Source organism: Durio zibethinus, chromosome 6, assembly GCF_047325235.1.
Source record: "Durio zibethinus cultivar Kanyao isolate XHJ-2024 chromosome 6, ASM4732523v1, whole genome shotgun sequence".
Taxonomy (NCBI): Eukaryota; Viridiplantae; Streptophyta; class Magnoliopsida; order Malvales; family Malvaceae; genus Durio; species Durio zibethinus.
Genome location: NC_143167.1, coordinates 8,572,631 through 8,591,229, shown reverse-complemented (window position 1 = coordinate 8,591,229; position 18,599 = coordinate 8,572,631). Strand labels below are relative to the sequence as shown.

General features: G+C 33.4%; 1 protein-coding gene and 1 long non-coding RNA gene across 2 annotated transcripts; one reads left to right on the top strand and one right to left on the bottom strand.

Moving 5' to 3' along the window:
- The first annotated feature begins 9,786 nt into the window (after positions 1–9,786).
- LOC149518406 (uncharacterized) lies at positions 9,787–17,412 on the top strand. The gene is made up of 3 exons (XR_016342795.1): positions 9,787–10,362; positions 16,032–16,086; positions 17,003–17,412. It is a non-coding gene; the product is annotated as an uncharacterized LOC149518406 (long non-coding RNA).
- A 120-nt stretch (positions 17,413–17,532) lies between these two features.
- On the bottom strand, positions 17,533–18,325 carry LOC111284302 (putative F-box protein At1g67623). Its single transcript, XM_022873013.2, has one exon. It carries the CDS (start codon positions 18,323–18,325, stop codon positions 17,585–17,587), a length of 741 nt encoding a protein of 246 aa, XP_022728748.2. The 3' UTR covers positions 17,533–17,584.
- Positions 18,326–18,599: the final 274 nt, after the last annotated feature.

The following is an 18,599-nucleotide window of genomic DNA, read 5'->3' as shown; positions in this document are numbered from 1 at the left end:
CAGTATTAAATGAAAAGAAAGGTGGTTTGAGTAGTAAGATTTAAAATAGGAAGATGAAAAGACATCTTTCTACCCATGCTCTAACACATGGCATGGATCATATTATTCATCTTGTTTGTAGTGCATTTATATATACAGGCTGGTAGGGATTCTACCTTCCACATTTTATTTTCTTTTCTCTTAATCTAACTTAAAATTTTTTATCTCAATGGTTTTTTAGCCTTTAAATTTTTTTTTACACCCACTTTGGTACACATTTCTAATCATGTCTTCTAATATGACTTCTAGAGGGGCTAAGAATTATAAGGTAGAGCCAAGGAAAGGTCAATATGAGCAGCAAGATGATGACCCGATCCTTCATATTATTGAGGGCCATAATTATGAAAGGATGGCTTATTGGTTCAATCTAATGCCCGAGAAAGGGCAACGGCACAATGAAGAGAATGCTTGAGCAAAAGGCAAGCTAGTTTTGAGCACGAAAGAGCTATGTGCTCATATCAACTTCAAACTTCAAAATCCACTTACTTTCTCTATCTCTTAAGTTGATCTGTCTCTTATGGGCAACGTTTCTTCCTCTTTGGTTGTTTCCCATTCTAGGGTTTAATCTCTTCCACCTCCTACCATTTATGCTCTCCTCCCTCAATTAGTTTTTCTTAATATCTTATCCTCTCATGAGGGGTTTTTACCTCATTTTTTTTTTTGGATTGAGTTACTTTTATCCACTACATTTTCTCAAGATTTATCTCTCACCTAAGAGTCAGATTTTTTTGACAAGGAGGTTTAAAAAAGGAATAAGAAAAAAGGAACACCTTGGCTAAAAAAAGTGATGACGAGAAGGATAATCTTATAAAGCATGATGAACTTACCGAGGTCCCTATATATACTCTGTGTGACTTTGATGTAATCTCCAAGGATGTGATGAAGGAGCTAAAAGACAAAGCAAATCTTGAAGATTGTCTTAACATATGTTTGGCTCATCACATTCGAGCTTTAAGTACCATTTTTTTCCCAAAGAGAGGTATAGTATAATAACGCCAAACTCTTTAAACCAACTTACTAATAGACTAGAGCCATATTGGTTTTAGATATATTGGGATTCGTTCGTGGTTGGTCTAAGGTTTTCACTTCATCATTGATTTATTTTAATTTTTAATTCTTACAATTTAACTATCATTCAGCTCACCCAAAATTTTATTTGTTACATAGTCATTTTAATTATTCTTTGTCAACAATTAAATATTATTCCTTATCTTCCTTTATTTAGGGAGTTCTTCTCTCTTCAAAAATATCCTAGTGATAATAGGAGGTTTTATATCATAGCTTGATCAAACAAAAAAAATTATCACCGATTGCCCAAGCTCAATAAAGAATTAGAAGCTACTCTTCCTATGCCTTGATAAACAAAAAGCTAATAAAGATGGTGAACCTGAGGTTGAGGCTTGAGAAATAAAGAGTACATCTAGCTCCTTTATGGATGCATCGATGGTCCTTTTCATCTCTGATATATTAAATTAGGATAAAATTTTAGATTTTACACATAAAAGGAAGCTCATTATCGATGCTCATGGGCTGACCTCCCTAAAAGAAATAAATAGGACAAAGTATTAAGGTAGGTTTGAGGTAACCTCTTAGGATTTTGTTTTAAGTTAATTTTTTAACAATTATTAACTCAGTTCTACAGATATGGCTGAAGCCAAAGAAGACTTTGATGTCTCCCTATATCAACATGCCCTGAGGCTTAAAAGGAAAAAAAATCTAGCTCAAGGTCCCTCCACGTGAATGGGGACAAAGTGATTAATATAGCTATACCCTACACTCCTAGGTAAAAAGTCAAAAGCTAGAGTAGGTCAGTACTTATCTTTTACATCGGCACCAACACCACCCCTTCTAGCCAAAAGACTATAAGTGAAGATCTTGTCCTCTGCTCTTGAAAACCTCGAAGCTAGGATGTTAAGGCCTAGCTTGAAGAGAATATTTATGGGGTTAGAGTTTACTCCAATAGATGACCCTATCTCTAACCTCGACGTTGCTAGAAAGTTTTGTAAGGTTATGGTTCCTCCTCTTGGTGAGTATCTCCTGACCTCAGTTCAATTTCTCATTACTACTTTTATTTTTATTTTTCTAAGTTTGAGGTCTTTTTATGTAGTCTAAAAGAAATTCCCTCATTATCATGTAAAGAACAATAACCAAGCCTTTCATCACACTTATCTTGTCATGATGCATATACTAAGGGTTGGGAAAGATATGGCTACCCTTACTGAAAAGCATAAGAAAAGCTCAGAGGCATTAGGCAACATCAAATTAAGCCTCAGCACATCTCACAAAAAGGAAGCTGAGGTAAAAACAAAAGTAGATGAGCTGACAGCGAAGCTAAAAACTATCTCTGTGCATAAGGCCCCAACCAAATCGATAAATGAATAGGCTGAGCTAAAACTAAATTAGGTTCAAGCTAAATTATGAGCCTAAGGTCTAAGCTAAAGGCTTGAGGCAAGAAAGAGGAGGAGCTAGAGATGAAGGCTATGAAAAAGTATAAAGCCTTCAAAGAGTATTTCCAGGTAAAGGTAGAATTCTCTAGGAAAAATGTTTTTTATGCCTTCTAGCTAGCCAAGAATGAGGTTCTCCTCTCAACCTTGACCTTTCTGATATTTACATTAATAATATTAATTAAGGCTTTGCTAGAATCAACCCAAAGATGATGAAGAAGAAGAAAAAAATAATGAAAATGAGGATAAGCTGAAAGCTACCATGGGGACAGAGGAGAAAGATGTGACGGTCATCAAAGCTAAGGTCATCTTTCTTTCTCCTGCTGATGACAATACTTTTCCCACTACCATTGTTACTGATGAATGAATTTTGTAATTTTTTGTTTTTGATATTGTAAATTTTTTACTTTGAGGTTAGTTTTTTGTAAAGACCTCCCATACTCCAACCTATTTATTTTGTTATAATGAAATAGAAAGAAAAATTTTCTAAGTTTTAAGTCAGATGTTCCATTATTTCTTTCTTATTTGCATAAGTTTGAAATCAGTTAACTAAACTAAAGGTAAATAATTTGGACTACTTAGATCAAATGAACATAATTACAATTTCTAGGTTGAATTTTTTTAAATCACTTAAAGACAAGCTTACCAAAGATAATTTAATTTATATGTTCGCATGCAAAATAATCAAGTGTGAGCTCAATTTGAATCGATCTTTAGGTATTAAATTTGATTTGTATTTCGTATTCTTGGGATGGCAGTGCCATTTATAAAATAATACAAGTGTGAGCTCAGTTTATACCATGCTACTGATAATAAATCTTTAAGTTGTTTGCATTTCATATCCTTGGGATGATGTTGCCATTCAAATCTTATAATTTATAGGTTGCATCGGGGATGACCTTTTTAACAATACATGGTCCTTTCCACATCGGGACCAATTTGCAACCTCAATCATCTACCTCTGAAGCTTCAACATTTTTTAGTATCAGGTCATCTTTCTTGATATGTTTACGCCATACCTTCTTATTATAATAATTCGCTACCATTTGCTGGTAGGCTACAATCAAGGTCAATGCTATGTCTTTTTGTTTTTTGGTGAGGTCGAGGTAGGCCTTAAGCATTTTTTTCACTTTTTTTTTTATATCAATTCCACTCCTAAGCTTGGTCGGTCAATCTCAATTGGCACTATAATCTTTGTTCCAAATACTAAGTGAAAGAAGGTTTCTCCAGTGGACACCTTCATGGTCATTCTCAAGGCCTACAAAACTTTCAATAGTTTGTCGACCCACTTCTCTTTTGTTACGTCTTGCCTCTTTTTTAAAGCTTCTAATATTGTTTTATAGGCAGCTTTAGCCTACTCGTTAAATTGAAGGTGGGCAACTGACGTGAACCTAAAGTCGATGTAAAAATTTGAGCACTATTATCTGAACCTCATATTATAAAATTTTTTGTCATTGTCCGTTATTATAGACTAAGGTAATTTGAATATGCAAACTATGTTTTTCCACACAAACTTATCAACTTATGCTTCCGTGGTGGTTGCTAGGGCCTTGACTTCTAACCATTTTGTAAAGTAATCTACTGCCACTAAGATGAATCTCCTTTAACCTATGCTCGGGGTGAATGGTCCAAGGACATCCATTTCTTATTGCATGAATAGTCACAGACTGATGATGAGAATGAGCTCAATTAATGAAAGATATTGCATGTGAGTAAATCTTTTACATTTGTCACATTTCTTCACAAGTTTGATCGTATCCCTTCGGATAGTGGGCTAGTAATATCCCTACATCAGCACTTTATAAGCCAAAGGTCGAGGTCCAAGGTCACTTTCACATATTCCTTTGTGGATTTCTTATATGACATACTTTACCTTTTTTTTCATTAACACATCTCAAGTAAGGTAGGCTAAAGGATCTTTTGTATAATTTTTTTTTTATCATTATGTATCGAAAGGCCTCTCTCATCAGTATTTTAGCCTGAACTCTTTCATCGGGTAACATTCTTGTGGTCAAGTATACTTTAATTAATGTCATCCAAGTTTCTTTCTCTGTGACCTATCCCACGAGCTTGTCCTTGGTATTAGTTTTTCTACCAAAACTTGGTTTAGACTTCTCATTACTGCTACTAAAGCCAACTTAGATAAGGAGTCTACTATTAAATTTTTTGACACTAGTATCTTTTTCACCTCAACTTTCTTGAAGCTAGCTACCAAGGCTAATACTTTGTTGATATACTTTTAAATTCTATCTTTTTAAGCTTTAAACTCCTCATTTACCTAAACGACCACTAGTTAAGAGTCATTATAAGCAGTTATGTGCTGAACATTCAGCTCGATTGCCAATTTTAGGTTGGCTATCAATGCCTTATATTTCACTTCATTGTTAGATGCCTTAAACTTGAATCTCAAAGTGTATGGGTAATATAGCCCTTTAAACTGATCAGAATGAAGATGATTCCTCTAGCTTATCTTGTAGTGGATTCGTCTACATAGAGCTTTCAATAATCATTATTTGAAGTGTTTTTCTTTTTCTCAAGCTATCCTTTTAATTATATTGAAGTGCGTTCTACTACAAAGTCTACCAACACCTATGATTTTAATATTGATATGAGTAAAAAGTGTAAATCAAATTCACTAAGCTCTATTACCCATTTGATTAGCCTTCCTGACATTTTAAGCTTTTGTAAGACCTACCTCAGTGGCTGATTAGTCACGATATGGATCATGTGGGCCAAAAGTATAGCCTAAGTTTCTTGGCCGAAGTAATCATGGCATAAGCCAATTTCTCTATACTGCCGTAGTTAACTTCAGGCCCTACCAATACTTCACTTACAAAATAGATCGATCATTGTTTTCATTTTTTTTCTCGAACTAAGATTGAGTTGATAGCTTGATATATGTTGATCAAGTACAAGTATAGTGTTTTATCAATCCTTGATTTAGACAGGACAGGTAAAGAGGATAAGAAATCTTTGAATTCATCTAAAACTTGTTGGCATTGAAGAGTCCATTTGAAGTAAAAGACATTCTTGAGAGTTTTGAAAAATGATAAACATCGTTCTATCAATCTAAACAACAATAAGCTAAACACAAATATTCTGTATGTTAACCTTTATACCTCTTTTACTAAAGTTAGTGCCTTCATTTCTAGGATCACCTCTATCCTCATTTGGTTAATCATGTGGTCGAGAAACTTGCTCGATGTAACCCCAAAAGCACATTTGCTCAAGCTAAGTCTCATATTATACTTTCCTAAAGTATTAAAAGTCTCTCTAAGGTCTTTCAAATGCTCGATCAAATTCTTACTCTTGACTATTATATCATCTATATATACCTCTATATTATGATTGATCTGGTCTTTAAATTATTCACCAATCTTTGGTAGGTCACCTTTATGTTTTTTAATCAAAAGAGCATGACTTTATAGCCATAAAATTTTTTCTCAATAATAAAGGTTATCTTATCCTCATCCTCTTTCAACATTTTGATCTTATTATAACTAGAATAAGCATCCATGAAGCTGAAAAGGCCATGCTTGGCACTATCATCTACTAACCAATCTATGCTAGAGATGAAAAAATTATCTTTCGGATAAGCCTTACTCTGGTCAATAAAGTCCATGCACATTTTTCATTTTTTACTGTGCTTTTTAACCATGACCACATTGGTTATCCACTTATGGTAGGAGACCTCTATGATAAAATCAGCTCATAATAATTTGTCAACCTCTTCCTCAATGGCCTGTTATTTTTTGGGGGTAAAAATTCTTTTTTTTGTCAAACTAATTTGACCTCAAGATTAATATGTAGTTTGTTGACCATCACTTTGATATCAATTCTGAACATATTGGATAGTGTCTAAGAAAATAGGTTGATATTATCTTTTATGAATTGAATTAGTTAGTCTCTATATTAAAACTTGGCTCTGATTTGCATGTATTTTTTAGGAGTGTTGTTCCAAAATGGAATTGTCATGAGATCCTTAGTCGTCTTAGGTCAATTTATGTATATGATTGATTATCTCTTTTTGTTTCATTAGGTCGAGATCATTTCCTGCAAAAATAGATCCCCACGTGATGATTAGTATATTGATTAACTTGTTGAACATATTAGTAGAAGTGAAGTATATTCTTCATTTAATGCTATGTTTTGGCTGACGTGTTAGCTCGATCCAAGTAATATCAAGTTTTTCACCCTAACTTAAGAGCTTGGTCATTTCTACTGTTGCCTCAAAAAAATTCAAGAAATAGAACAAAATTAAAGTTTTTCAGAGCTTAGGAGCTCAAAGTGGCTTAAGAGCGCACTTCTCCTAGGTTGACCTTACATTTTATGCTTTTATCAGTAGTTTTTTACTTTGTCATTTTTTTATATTGGTTTCTCTTTGGCTTTAATCTTGGTATCAATCAAGCTACCATCTGTTTTTTAGTCTTACCCTTCATTTTTGTGACATAACATTGCAATGTCGTGGACTAGTCTCCCCCAAACTTTTCCAACCCCTATAGGTGTTGCGAATTTTACTTTCAAATAGGGAGTTGAGCCTATAAGGTGCATAAATGATTGGCTAGGTTGGCCTAATATCATGTTATAGGCATATGGGATATCCACCACTATGAATTCTACAACTGAAGTGATTGTCTTTGGTTCAGTTCCTAAGGAAATTAAGAGCTTGATAGTTCCTCTTACAGGTACTTATTCATTTTCAAACCCCACTAATGTGGTGATGATCGACTTTAACTGATCTTCATAAATCTTTATTTTTTTGAAACAATTGTAGTACATAACATCAATCGAACTCGTTATCAAATAAAATTCTTTTAACCATGTAGTTATACAACAAGGTTGTGATCACTATAGCATCATAGTATGGGTGTTGGATTCCTTTCAAATTTTGCAAGCTAAATAAGATCGATTCATCTCTTTAGTCTTTTTTTTCTTAATCGAGGTGCCTATTGCCATTACCATGCCTAGGTTAAACTTCCTTTTTGCCAAAGTGGAGCTACCCTCTATGATCACGTTAATCACCCCAGTAATTGGCCTACTATTGTTAGTTTAGCCTTCTTCTTAATTTAGCTCTTCTCTTTGGGCATCCATTCTTTCCTCTTTACCTCGTATGGGTGTTTTATAGTTATGTCTGCAGTTCCTTCTAAATTAGTCTTGTATTTTTTATCCCACAAATCTTTTCAACTTATTTCATCTTATTAAAGCTTCAATTTCATTTTTTAAGTTAACATAGTCTTTGGTATTATGGTCGATGTCCCTGTGAAAGACACATTTTTTGTCGAGTCTCACCTTGTGTTCTGTCTCAGTGGTTTAGGCCATCTGAGGTTGAGATTTCTTTTGATTTGCATCAAAATCCTCTTACAAGAGGTATTCAGTATAATGTAGCTTCTTTCTCCGCTTAAGCTTCTAGCCTTATGTTGTCTCCCTCTTAGGGGAAAATTATAGAATTTCTTACTTTTTTAAAACCAAGGAGAGGGAATGAACCTCTTTCACCTTGGTTTGTTTTCATTATAGCTTTAGCATTAATATTTTTCTTTGTTATTAGCAGGACATCGGCAAGAGTCTTTGGCAGTTCTAGTGACAATATCATCTTTAAATGGTACTCCTTATCATTAAGTCCACTAGTCAGTATGACAATAGCAGCCATCTATTTCAAGTCTTTAACTTGTAAGCTTCCATGTTAAAATGCATGACATAGCTCTTCAGGGTTTCATTTTGCCCTTGGTGAATTGACATTAAACTCAGGGCCATTTTGTTAGCTTTTTGGCTACTCACAAATCGGGACAGGAATGAGTGGCTGAGCTTTTTGAATGTAGTGATCGACCTTGGCTCCAAACTGCTATACCAAAACTGAGCTGCACCTTTCAACGTAATGGCCAGACCTTTGCACAGTAGAGCCTCGTCTACCCTCTGCATCATCTGTTAGTTCTATAAAATTTCAAATGATTAAAGAAGTTAGAAGTATCGTTATATGTCTCTAAGGTTGGTCTTTTAAATCCTTTGGGTGACTTTGTCAATCTCTTCAGTAAAAGGTGAGGTCTTCAAGAATTTGAGCTCATCCTCTAATACCACTACTTTTGTTTTCAGCTTTTTCTTCATAACTTGTATCTAAGCTTCCAAATCTTTATTCGATTGAAGTTCATGGTCTGTTTGTCTGGATTTTTGGGTTGTGGCATGTGTGACATTGTGGCTAGGGTGGTGATGTGTTGGGTTTGTGTGTTCTTTTTCTCTAAAGGCCGAGGAACCTTCCCCCTCTTCATAGCTTGGTTGCCTGACAATAACTTCCCGATCTGGTATGACTAAGTCTGGCACGTTAAAGACTTATGGTGGGGTTATAGTTTGTAGCATTTGCTTGAAAGCTTGTATTTGTTCGATCGAGACTTAGAATTGCTCCATGGTTGGTCCCAGTTGTGGTTGAGTTGGGCGAATAGAGTGCTGGCTTAGGTGAGTTTCTGTTCCAGCTGGGGTAACTACCTCTCCTTCCTCTTGGGTTCTTTTTCTTTGTAGTATTGTCTTGTGCTCGGCTAATATGAAAATGTTTTCCTCTACCTAGCATGCTAAATGTTGGTGTTGAGCTCTAAACTAAAGGTGTTCCTATAAATGCAGAAGGAAAGAATGATTAGAAGCAAAGGAGTGTTCCCTGCATTTGCACTCTGACATACAAGTCAATAAAAGTCAGGTTGAAAAGGTAGTGAAAAAGTAAGAAGGAGAGAAAGAGAGAAATGGAATGAACCTGGTTTCATGATGCCTAAGTCCTCATATTTATAAGTAATTCATGATGCCTAAGTCCTCATATTTATAAGTTAAGGGGGATTATTAGGATAGGACCGAGCTGAGGTTACACTGATCATGTCAGGTTAGCACATATAACAAAGATGCCCCTGGTTATCCATTGAAGGCTTTGAGAGGGGAAAAAACCACTATACCCTTTTAATCATTATATACCCTAACAATTAGATAAATGATCTTTTCTATTTTATCCATTGGAAAAAAATTGGCCTAATTGTCGTGCCATGGCTCCAAACGGTGCTTAAGTAAATCTACTTGAAAATTTAAAAAAACTATAATCAATTTACATATGATATAATAAATTTTCATCTTTAAACATTACATACTAAAATACATTAATTTTATTGTGAAAAGTATTAAATTCTGTAACTTAAGTTTGGGCCCATACATGAAAATGGAAAATCCTGTGCATGGCTGATTTATTAGTATCTATTAATACTTGAACATCAGAAAACAACACAAGGATAAAAGAAAGAATTGAAGTTGGACATCATGAAAGGAATGAATTCAAGCTGAAGCCAGAAGCCATCCATGACATACCAGCCTAATGCCAGTCAATCAGTCATTTACGACAAACACCATCTGCTGATTTTAATCATGACTAGTAGAGATGGGAAACTTGGCATCCAACCCATGCCCCCACCGGCCTTTTCCAGGAAGTAAACTGACCCCATAATTTCCATCTGTTCAGACATAATTTCATTTGTAAGGCTCAAGAACTTCCAAAAAACCTCCCATATATAGCAATAAGGCAATGCAGAAAAAGAAAAGCCCATTGGCATTGAGTGCCCCATGCCAAATTGCCATTGACATGCACCACGATTGTCCTGTGTTAGCCCAAAAGCTTGTCCAAGTTGAAGAAAAGACACACTCGGATAAAGATGCTCCTTGTTTACATGATTTCTTCAGCTTAATCAGTTTTGAAACATGTTCGTGTCTGTTGCAGAGCAACACACAAACATACACACACACAATATTCTGATTCCTTTGTATAGTACTAGAGAGAGGGATGCGCGAGGACGAGATAGACGTTCACATCAGGAGCTCAGCAAATCTCTGTAGCAGAATCTATGGCTTCGATTCTGTAAAGGTTAGTTTTTCTTGCATTAGTTTTAATCAGTTCTTACAGTTCTTAGAAGGGTATGGGGTTGTTTTAAAGACCAGGACAATTAAGTGCTTAATCCCAAGTTGTGTTAAACAAAAATATGTTCAACATTATCATACAATAAACTTTTATATATTTAGGACCCGTTAGGAGTTCATTGCACCACCGGAGGCGAGGAATCCAGCCCCTTTTTTGGGTTAACTGCGACGTAGGGTGTATTTGAGTGTTATCTTGCAGTGTAGTTGCCAGGATTACATGGGTCCAGTGAACAACTAGATCCTAGTGCAGGCGACTGCCCTCTGTAGAAATGAAAAGTCTCGACACTATTATTACAGTTGCATTTAAATATATGTTTTCACCGTTAATTTTAATCTTATCTCTACTGCACTACAATATCCAATCTCACCTAATCTCAATATCATCTTTATTTTTCAGTCTCTCTGAAAATAATCCCGCCACTAGTTCATGCAAATAAACCTTTAGAAACTTTATTCTCAAATGGAGGCCACCAAGGTGATCATATATTAGTGATTTGTCTAATTTTGGGCCCGCATGTTGACACTTTGGCGACATACGTCAGCGGAATTAGTACTGATCTAGCTCTTAAAACAATGTGATTTTTGCTAATATTTTCTTAATTTCTATTTTCCTTTGTTGTTGTTTCTCTAATTTTCTTTTTCAAGTCCTTCCTTTCCATACATTAGTTTTTGAGGTGATTCTGATACTTCCAACTCTCAAAGTGGTACGTACATATGGTTGTTTATTTATTTCTTCTTTTATTCATCACTTGTTTGGCGTCAACCTTAAACAAGAACTCCAATGGCGGCTTGAAGGAGTTGTAGCCTTTTTGAGTTTGAGCCTGTCCAAAAGGTTATGTCAGTAGATTCACTGTCTAGCAGGAATAGTAAAAAATCACTGACATAGATTGCATTTCTGGAAACAAAAAATTTCTCAAAAAGCATGCTGTTACTGTTGATGCTGGTATTGATTTAACAAAACTTGGTTAAATAAAAACATTTCCCGATCGCCATAAAGTACCGAATAACGAGATCTCTGCCCGCGGGATATAAACATAGTTGAGTACCCCACTAGGTTATGATATCTGCTTACTCTTTCTGGTTATTCAAATCTGCTTATGTACATGAACGCATTTCTTTTACAGGTTTGATTTGCACCACCACATAATTTTCCTTGCAATTAGTAAACTTTAACTGTAAGAGGTAATTCCTCTTAATTAGTTCTCTGTTCTCAGTTCTCAGTTCATTCGAAATGGAGCTTTGATTCTTTGACTCTGAAAATATTGTAGATTTTTCATAAAACTGATGAACAAACAAATTGTTAAAAAAAAAGAAACTATTCTCAAAAGAAAGATAACAGATTCAAAATAGATACAAAATCTGACAAAAAGTGGAAGATTTTTCTTCAAAGGGAGAAGTGCAATTCTCACATGTCAATGTGACGGTAGAAGACATAGAAATTGACATACAAAAGATCATAACAAACTGCACTAGGAAATTCCAAGAATTTGAATAGTTAGGTTCCCTTTCCATGAGTTTTCTTCTTTTATCCTCACCTTTCTCTTCTTTGGGAGTTGAAATAGAAAAATGATCAGTCATGGAGAAAAAAATCAAATGAAGGCATTTACATATGATGGGGAGTGAAGAGAAGCTACATAGTGTAGACATTTAATTTTGTTCGGAATAGTTTGATTGTGTTCAATTTATGATTTTGACTTGAACATATTATGTTCAAATGATTCGAGCATTTTGATTTGATTGGGTTTGAATTGTTTGTACATTAAGAATTCGAGATCATTTTGCTTGGGCCAGTCAATTCAATTTTACGTTAGTTGGGCTTAAGGGTCCGATAAAAATTTATGTTAGATTTTTCAAGTCCAAAATTCAATTTTAGGTCCAATTTCAATTTTGAAGCCCAATTTAACATTAGGTTGAGTTCTTAGTATAGGACTAAAATGGTCCAAAAGTTAATAAAAATTCGTATTTGTTTTTACGAGCCCAAAACCAAATACATATTTAAAATTTTAAAAAAAAAGAGATCAAAGGGTCGACTGTCATGACAACAACCTCCCTTCACTTTCCTATCTCTCCAAATTGCTTTTTCTTTCCCCTAAATTACCAACACCATTTTTCAGCTAATCTGTTTTACCTCTTCAATTTTCACCTATAGCACCATAGCACCATCGCAAGGATTCATCTAAACCCATCAACCAATAATTGTAGTGGCTATTGTTGTAATATCAAGCCAAAAACCTCAATTTTCTTTTTCAAAAAAAATTGAATTTACTAGTAAAATAGTGAAAAACTTTTAGGAATTCTTAATAAAATCCTAAAAGAATTCATAGTAAAAAAAAAAGGCTCAACAAAAAAAAAATTGGGCATCATTCGGCCAAAGAAAAACTATCATCTCCATTATCATCCTAGTTGAAAACACCACCCATCCCTAGTGTCCACCATCAAAATAACACCCATTACCACCATCATCGCCATAGTTGTCTCTTGCTTACATTGAGATCACCACCCACAACTTTAGCTATCGTCTTTTACCAGTCTTGATCGAAAAATTAGAACCCAACCCTTCATGCAACCAAGACATAACTTGTTGCCTGAAACCCACCACCAAAAACCAACATGCACTATCACCTGCGACCCCCACCAAGGCCCCATTGCAAACCAAAATTCCAACCCCAAACCTCAACTTCCAACCATCCGTTAATAGCACCCTAAACAAAAACCAAACAAAAATCCATTTCATTCTTCATTCCAAAAATCACAAAAATAAAACAAAATAAAAAATCACGATTCTTAGAACAAGGACCCAACACAAAGAACCACACTTCCAAAAACGAAAAAAAAAATGTTTGACCAAAACCTTGAAAGTCAAATCTAGGTTACTTGAGATTTTTTTGGTGAAAAAGAGTTTGGATCAATAAGAAAGGGGTTAAGATGAGCATTTCGGTGGTTTTTGTTTTTTTTTTTTTGGGTGATCGGCATTGGCAGCAGGCAACCATTGATGATAGCTGGCACGGTGGCATGGAAGCCAGAATCTGGGCTACGGCATAAGCTTTGGAAAAATTTTTAAGAGTTTTAAATTATTTTTTTTTTGAAAGGAAGGAAATGAATTGAAAAAAAAATCATATTTTTATAGCGAAAAAGAAAAAAACTAAAACGACATCATTTCAAGGGTGAAGATTTATGCGTTGATATACCCCAACCCAAGATATGCACAATCCACCTGCTGATATGTTCTTTTTTGGCTAAATTAGCAAAACTGGCTTGAACCAATTTGAATGATTGTGAATCGCTCCAGACCACATTAGACCGCCAATAATCGCGTTGAACTGGTTAGACCATTCCAAACCCATTGAAAAATGCTAAACCAGTTGTTGAACCATTGACTGCTTTGACTAGAGGCATTTTTGGTATTTTTTATTCTTTTTATTTCTCTCATTTTCTTGCTCAAATTTTTTTATATTTCTATTATTTTGTTTCTTATTTTTTGCATTTTATTATATTTTTGTGTGAGAATTTTTTATAGAGAAATAAAATACATTAAAAATTCTTAGGAAAAATAAAATGTTTTGGATTTATTATTATTATTATTATTATTATTATTATTATTATTATTATTATTATTATAAATAAAAATAAATTTAGACAAAGATTGGGTTGTCATTCTTTAAAATATTCTCCAAATAAAAAATAATAAAAATAAAAAAATGAAAAGCTAAATTAAAAAAATAAATAAATATGGAAATAAAAATAATATTAAAATTTCTTTCATTTTATTTTTTTAAAAAATGGGAATGGTGAAAATAAATAGAGAAATAAAATAATAATATAATAATAATAATAATAAAGAATAAGATTTCACATTTCTCACTTGTTTCAAAAATAACAAAAGAGGAAAATGATAAAGGGAATATAAAAACTATATTTACTTTGAAAGTTCGCCTAGATGACAAGGATAATTGAGAATATTCAAGTTTTCAATAGTTACCATACTTTCTTTATAAAAAAGGTAATAATAATAACAAAAATAAATAAATAAAATGTTACAAAAATCGAAATTATTTCGAAAGTTCACCTAAATGCTGTAAATGATTAGAGAAATTTAAGTTTTTAATAATTCTTGTCTTAAAAATAAAATAATAATAATAAATAAATGAAATCCCAAAACCTCGAAATTCCAAAAGCTCGAAACCTTAAAATATTGAAACCCTAAAATCTCAAAACCATAAAACTCAAAACTCTTGTCTTAAAAATAAAATAATAATAATAAATAAATGAAATCCCAAAACCTCAAAATTTCAAAAGCTCAAAACCTTAAAATATTGAAACTCTAAAATCTCAAAACCATAAAACCCAAAACCTTCAAACCCTAAAACCATAAAAGCCTAAAATCTCAAAGCCTTAAAACCTAAAACCTTCAAACTCAAAATCTCAAAATTCTAAAATCTTGAAATCCTAAAACTCTAAAACCTTGAAATCCTAAAACCTTGAAACCTCACAACCCTAAAACATTGAAACCTTATAACCTTAAATAAGACGCTAAAAACCATGACCTCTGCCCATACCCAAACCATCGCAAAACTCTAAAGATTCATATAAAAATCTCATATAAAGTAGTATGTTCCTAAATACCGTCTAAATGATGAGGTACATAGGAAAGTTTATTTTGTTAAGTTTTCTTACGATTCTTTAACCCTAAGTAATAATAAGATTAAATGAAAGAGTAAAGAAATATCACTAAAAATGAGATATTAAATATAAATAATTACATTTAAACTTTGTTTAAATGTTGGAAAGTCTGGATGGTCCTTTATATTTAAATATCCAATCACAAAATTGTATTTCATCTTCAAACATAACATCTATTTGCATATGTTTATCTTTAAATTGTTTCTTGAATTCATTTTCACATATTTATGTCTTTTGATTATTATTGTGGATTCTTTGTTAATTGTAATACCATCGTTTTTCCGTATAAAATTCATTATGAAAAATTTTACTTGAAAATATGGATTTTGAAATAAAACTAAAATAACATTTCGAATAAAATAATTTTTAATACATTGCCTAGATGTCGGAGAGATACTAACAATTATCATCTGTAAAAAATGTTAATTTCCTTTTCAAGAAACCTCGTAGTGAATCTTTGGCAAAAAGAGTTATCTTTAAAATTCTGCATAGATATTGAAAAATTTTAAATTAATTCTTTAACTTAAATATTTTCACAAATTCCTAAACAAAATCTTTTAATAAAATTGATTTTCTTCTTTAAAAAGTGAAGGGAATTATTATTAAATTTCAAACCAAAATTATTTTATCAAACACTAAAGATAATGCATGATCAATTGATATCAATGTTTATAAACGTTGTAAGAGTGTTAATCCTTCTTTACATTTAACCGACATCTGAATCTAATTCGATTTTTGTAGACTAAAATTATCTTTTTAATAAATTTTGAACTCGTTTTACTATTTTATTAAAAAAATATTTTTTTTTGAATGATCAATTACATCTAAAAAATATTGATAACAATTTTCTTTATTTTTCTCGATTTTACATTTTTTTCGCCTAACGGTCCAACCGTTATGACACATAGGAAAGACCTGACAACGTTTTTTCTTCAGCAATCTGTAAACATCATGGAAGGCAGCAGTAGCAGCTTCTACAATCCTCCAACAGGTACCAAATTCTTATTACTTTGCAATTAGTTTTCATTTTTCCCTCTACAGACAGATATGACACCACAAATTCCGAACTTGTTCAATTTATCAATTAATTAAAATGACTCAAATCAATAGCTTTTTCAAAGAATTTCTTTTGTAATTCCTTACACAAGGATTCAGAAAATACCGGATTCCCGCCTACACAAGAAAATTGTTGATAAAACTCCAAATTTTCATTTTCTTTTGACCCAATTTTTTTTTCCCTTATCGGTCAGGAAAGACAAGAAAATTTCAGGGTAGCAAACATTCTCTAGAATTTCTCTTAGATTCGAACCCATGGCTGATGATAGAACTAGAATAGATATTTTCTGTTTCCTACTTACACGAGCCCATATCCTTGCTTTTCTATCAATCTCTAATTCGAACATCCCCCCCCCCCCCCCCCCCCCCCCCCCAAATCTGATATTATGGTACCAGTATAGACCGAAATTCCGTGAAGAGAACATTTTCTTTGTACAGTTGCCCTAGATATTTGAGGCATTTACAAACTAGTGAGCTAGAAAGAAAGTCAGATAACTGAACGATGAGCTCTCATTTTTTTTTTAAATGCTTTGTTGTCAAGAGTTCAAATACTTTTTCTTTTGACTTTGTTGAAGTTCAAATACTTCCCCTCAGTTCTGTTTCCCCAATATCATGCATTTTCTCAAATCAAAAGTAACATCCGATTCATGAATCTATGGTTTAGTTCAGAAGATTCATGAAACCAGTCTTAAAAGGTGGCATTTAAGTTCAAATCCCAACACCTGCAACCTCTTCCTCTATTTTTAGACAGCGGTGGTGTCCCTGTAATATCTGATTCTTTATCTAAAGTGAAACTAGTAACAGTATTATTAATTACATTATCAGAAATCTGAAACACTAAACTCTTAAAGCTTTAGCCAAAGCACCATCAGAGTTGGAAACACTGCAGAAACAGCATGAGTAGAAAATGCTAAAGATCCAAGAGCTCAAGAGACAAATCGAAGCTGTGAAGCTTCGCCTGGAGAAGAAGAAGAAGGATGTCCCAGATGAGAAAAAGGAAGGTTTCAATAACCTAAGCGAAAAATATAACAGCTTGAGAGAGGAATATAACGCATTGTTGGGGGAGAGCAGAATTGAACAATCGCTTCAGTTTCTTCTTGCAAGTCAGGAACATGCTACCCTACCGACCTGACATCTTATTCATCAGAAACTGTTATACTAAGCTTTCTCGTAAATATTTAATTACTTTGTTTGCTAAACCAAAAAGACTCCAGTCATCTTTAATCATTAATAGCAACTATACTTAATCAAAACTTCTGAATTCGCGTAGTTTGCTGGTAGAAAACTGATTTCTTAGTTCAGATTAAAATTCAAAGTCTCACCGACTCAAATAAAAAAAAAAAAAGCACTTATGAATCCAGTTATATATTATTTTAATAAAAGATGTAAGAGAATAGATATAGAAGAATTAGCTATTACATGCAGTAGGCCGACTAAGCACCTTCAGGATATTTTATTTCCTCGAGCATAGTACAAAATAAAGTTGCTTCACGATCCCAAAAGCAGGAGTCACAACAAGGGAGGTTTTCAACTATTTCTATGTTGGTTCTTATTAGCCACGGATCGTGTTCTCTTGGCGGAATGTCGTGCTCAAAATTGAGGCCGACTACTTTTGCTTCGTTGAAAGAATATTCTCGGGGCCCAGGCAAAGAGAAAAAGACCCACATAAGGCTCAGCAACTTCTGTGTTTTGGAACGGCAGCTAGCAATCTTGAAACTTCTTTTGCTAGAAGCAGTGAGATTGAGAGAAGACAAAACTTGAAGCCCTTGTTTTCGTAGCTCACCCCCCAAACAAATCAAGATAATGCCATAAGAATATATGGCTTCGACATGACCTTTTTCGACTGCTTTCTTCAAGTAACGCAACCCTGAATCAGTTTGCCATAGACTGAAACAGTGGCGCATTCCTTCCCAATATAATGCTTCTGGATTACCGGCATCTTTGCATAGATTAAAGAAAACTCGCTGGCTTTTATACCCTCCTAAGGTGAGGTGTTGCTCCATTGAAATATTCTCAAAAATATAATTATAGTTTGATGCTCCAAAAAAAGCCTTACAACTTAGCTTGAGATTGACGAAATCATAAAGCGAATTGGAGGCCGCATGCCTAAGAATCTCTGACAACATCTCCTCTGGAAGAGACTGAATGACGGTGTTGGCAGTTGTATTCGTCATGGATATGATAGAAAAAAAAAAAAAAAAAAAAGAGAATAAAAATAATAGAAAAAAATTTTGGTTTTAAAATGTGAAGAATATTTTTTAAAAAATAATTAAACTTTTAGAATAGAGTAAAACTTTAAAAATTTTCAAATCAGAAGTAATGAAAATGATTATTCTGAACATTTATTTATAATGAATGAATAGATATAAATTTTTATTTAAATAGTTATAACATTTTATATAATTATAATTTTTATGAATAATAAACTATTTAGTTTTAAATAGTTAT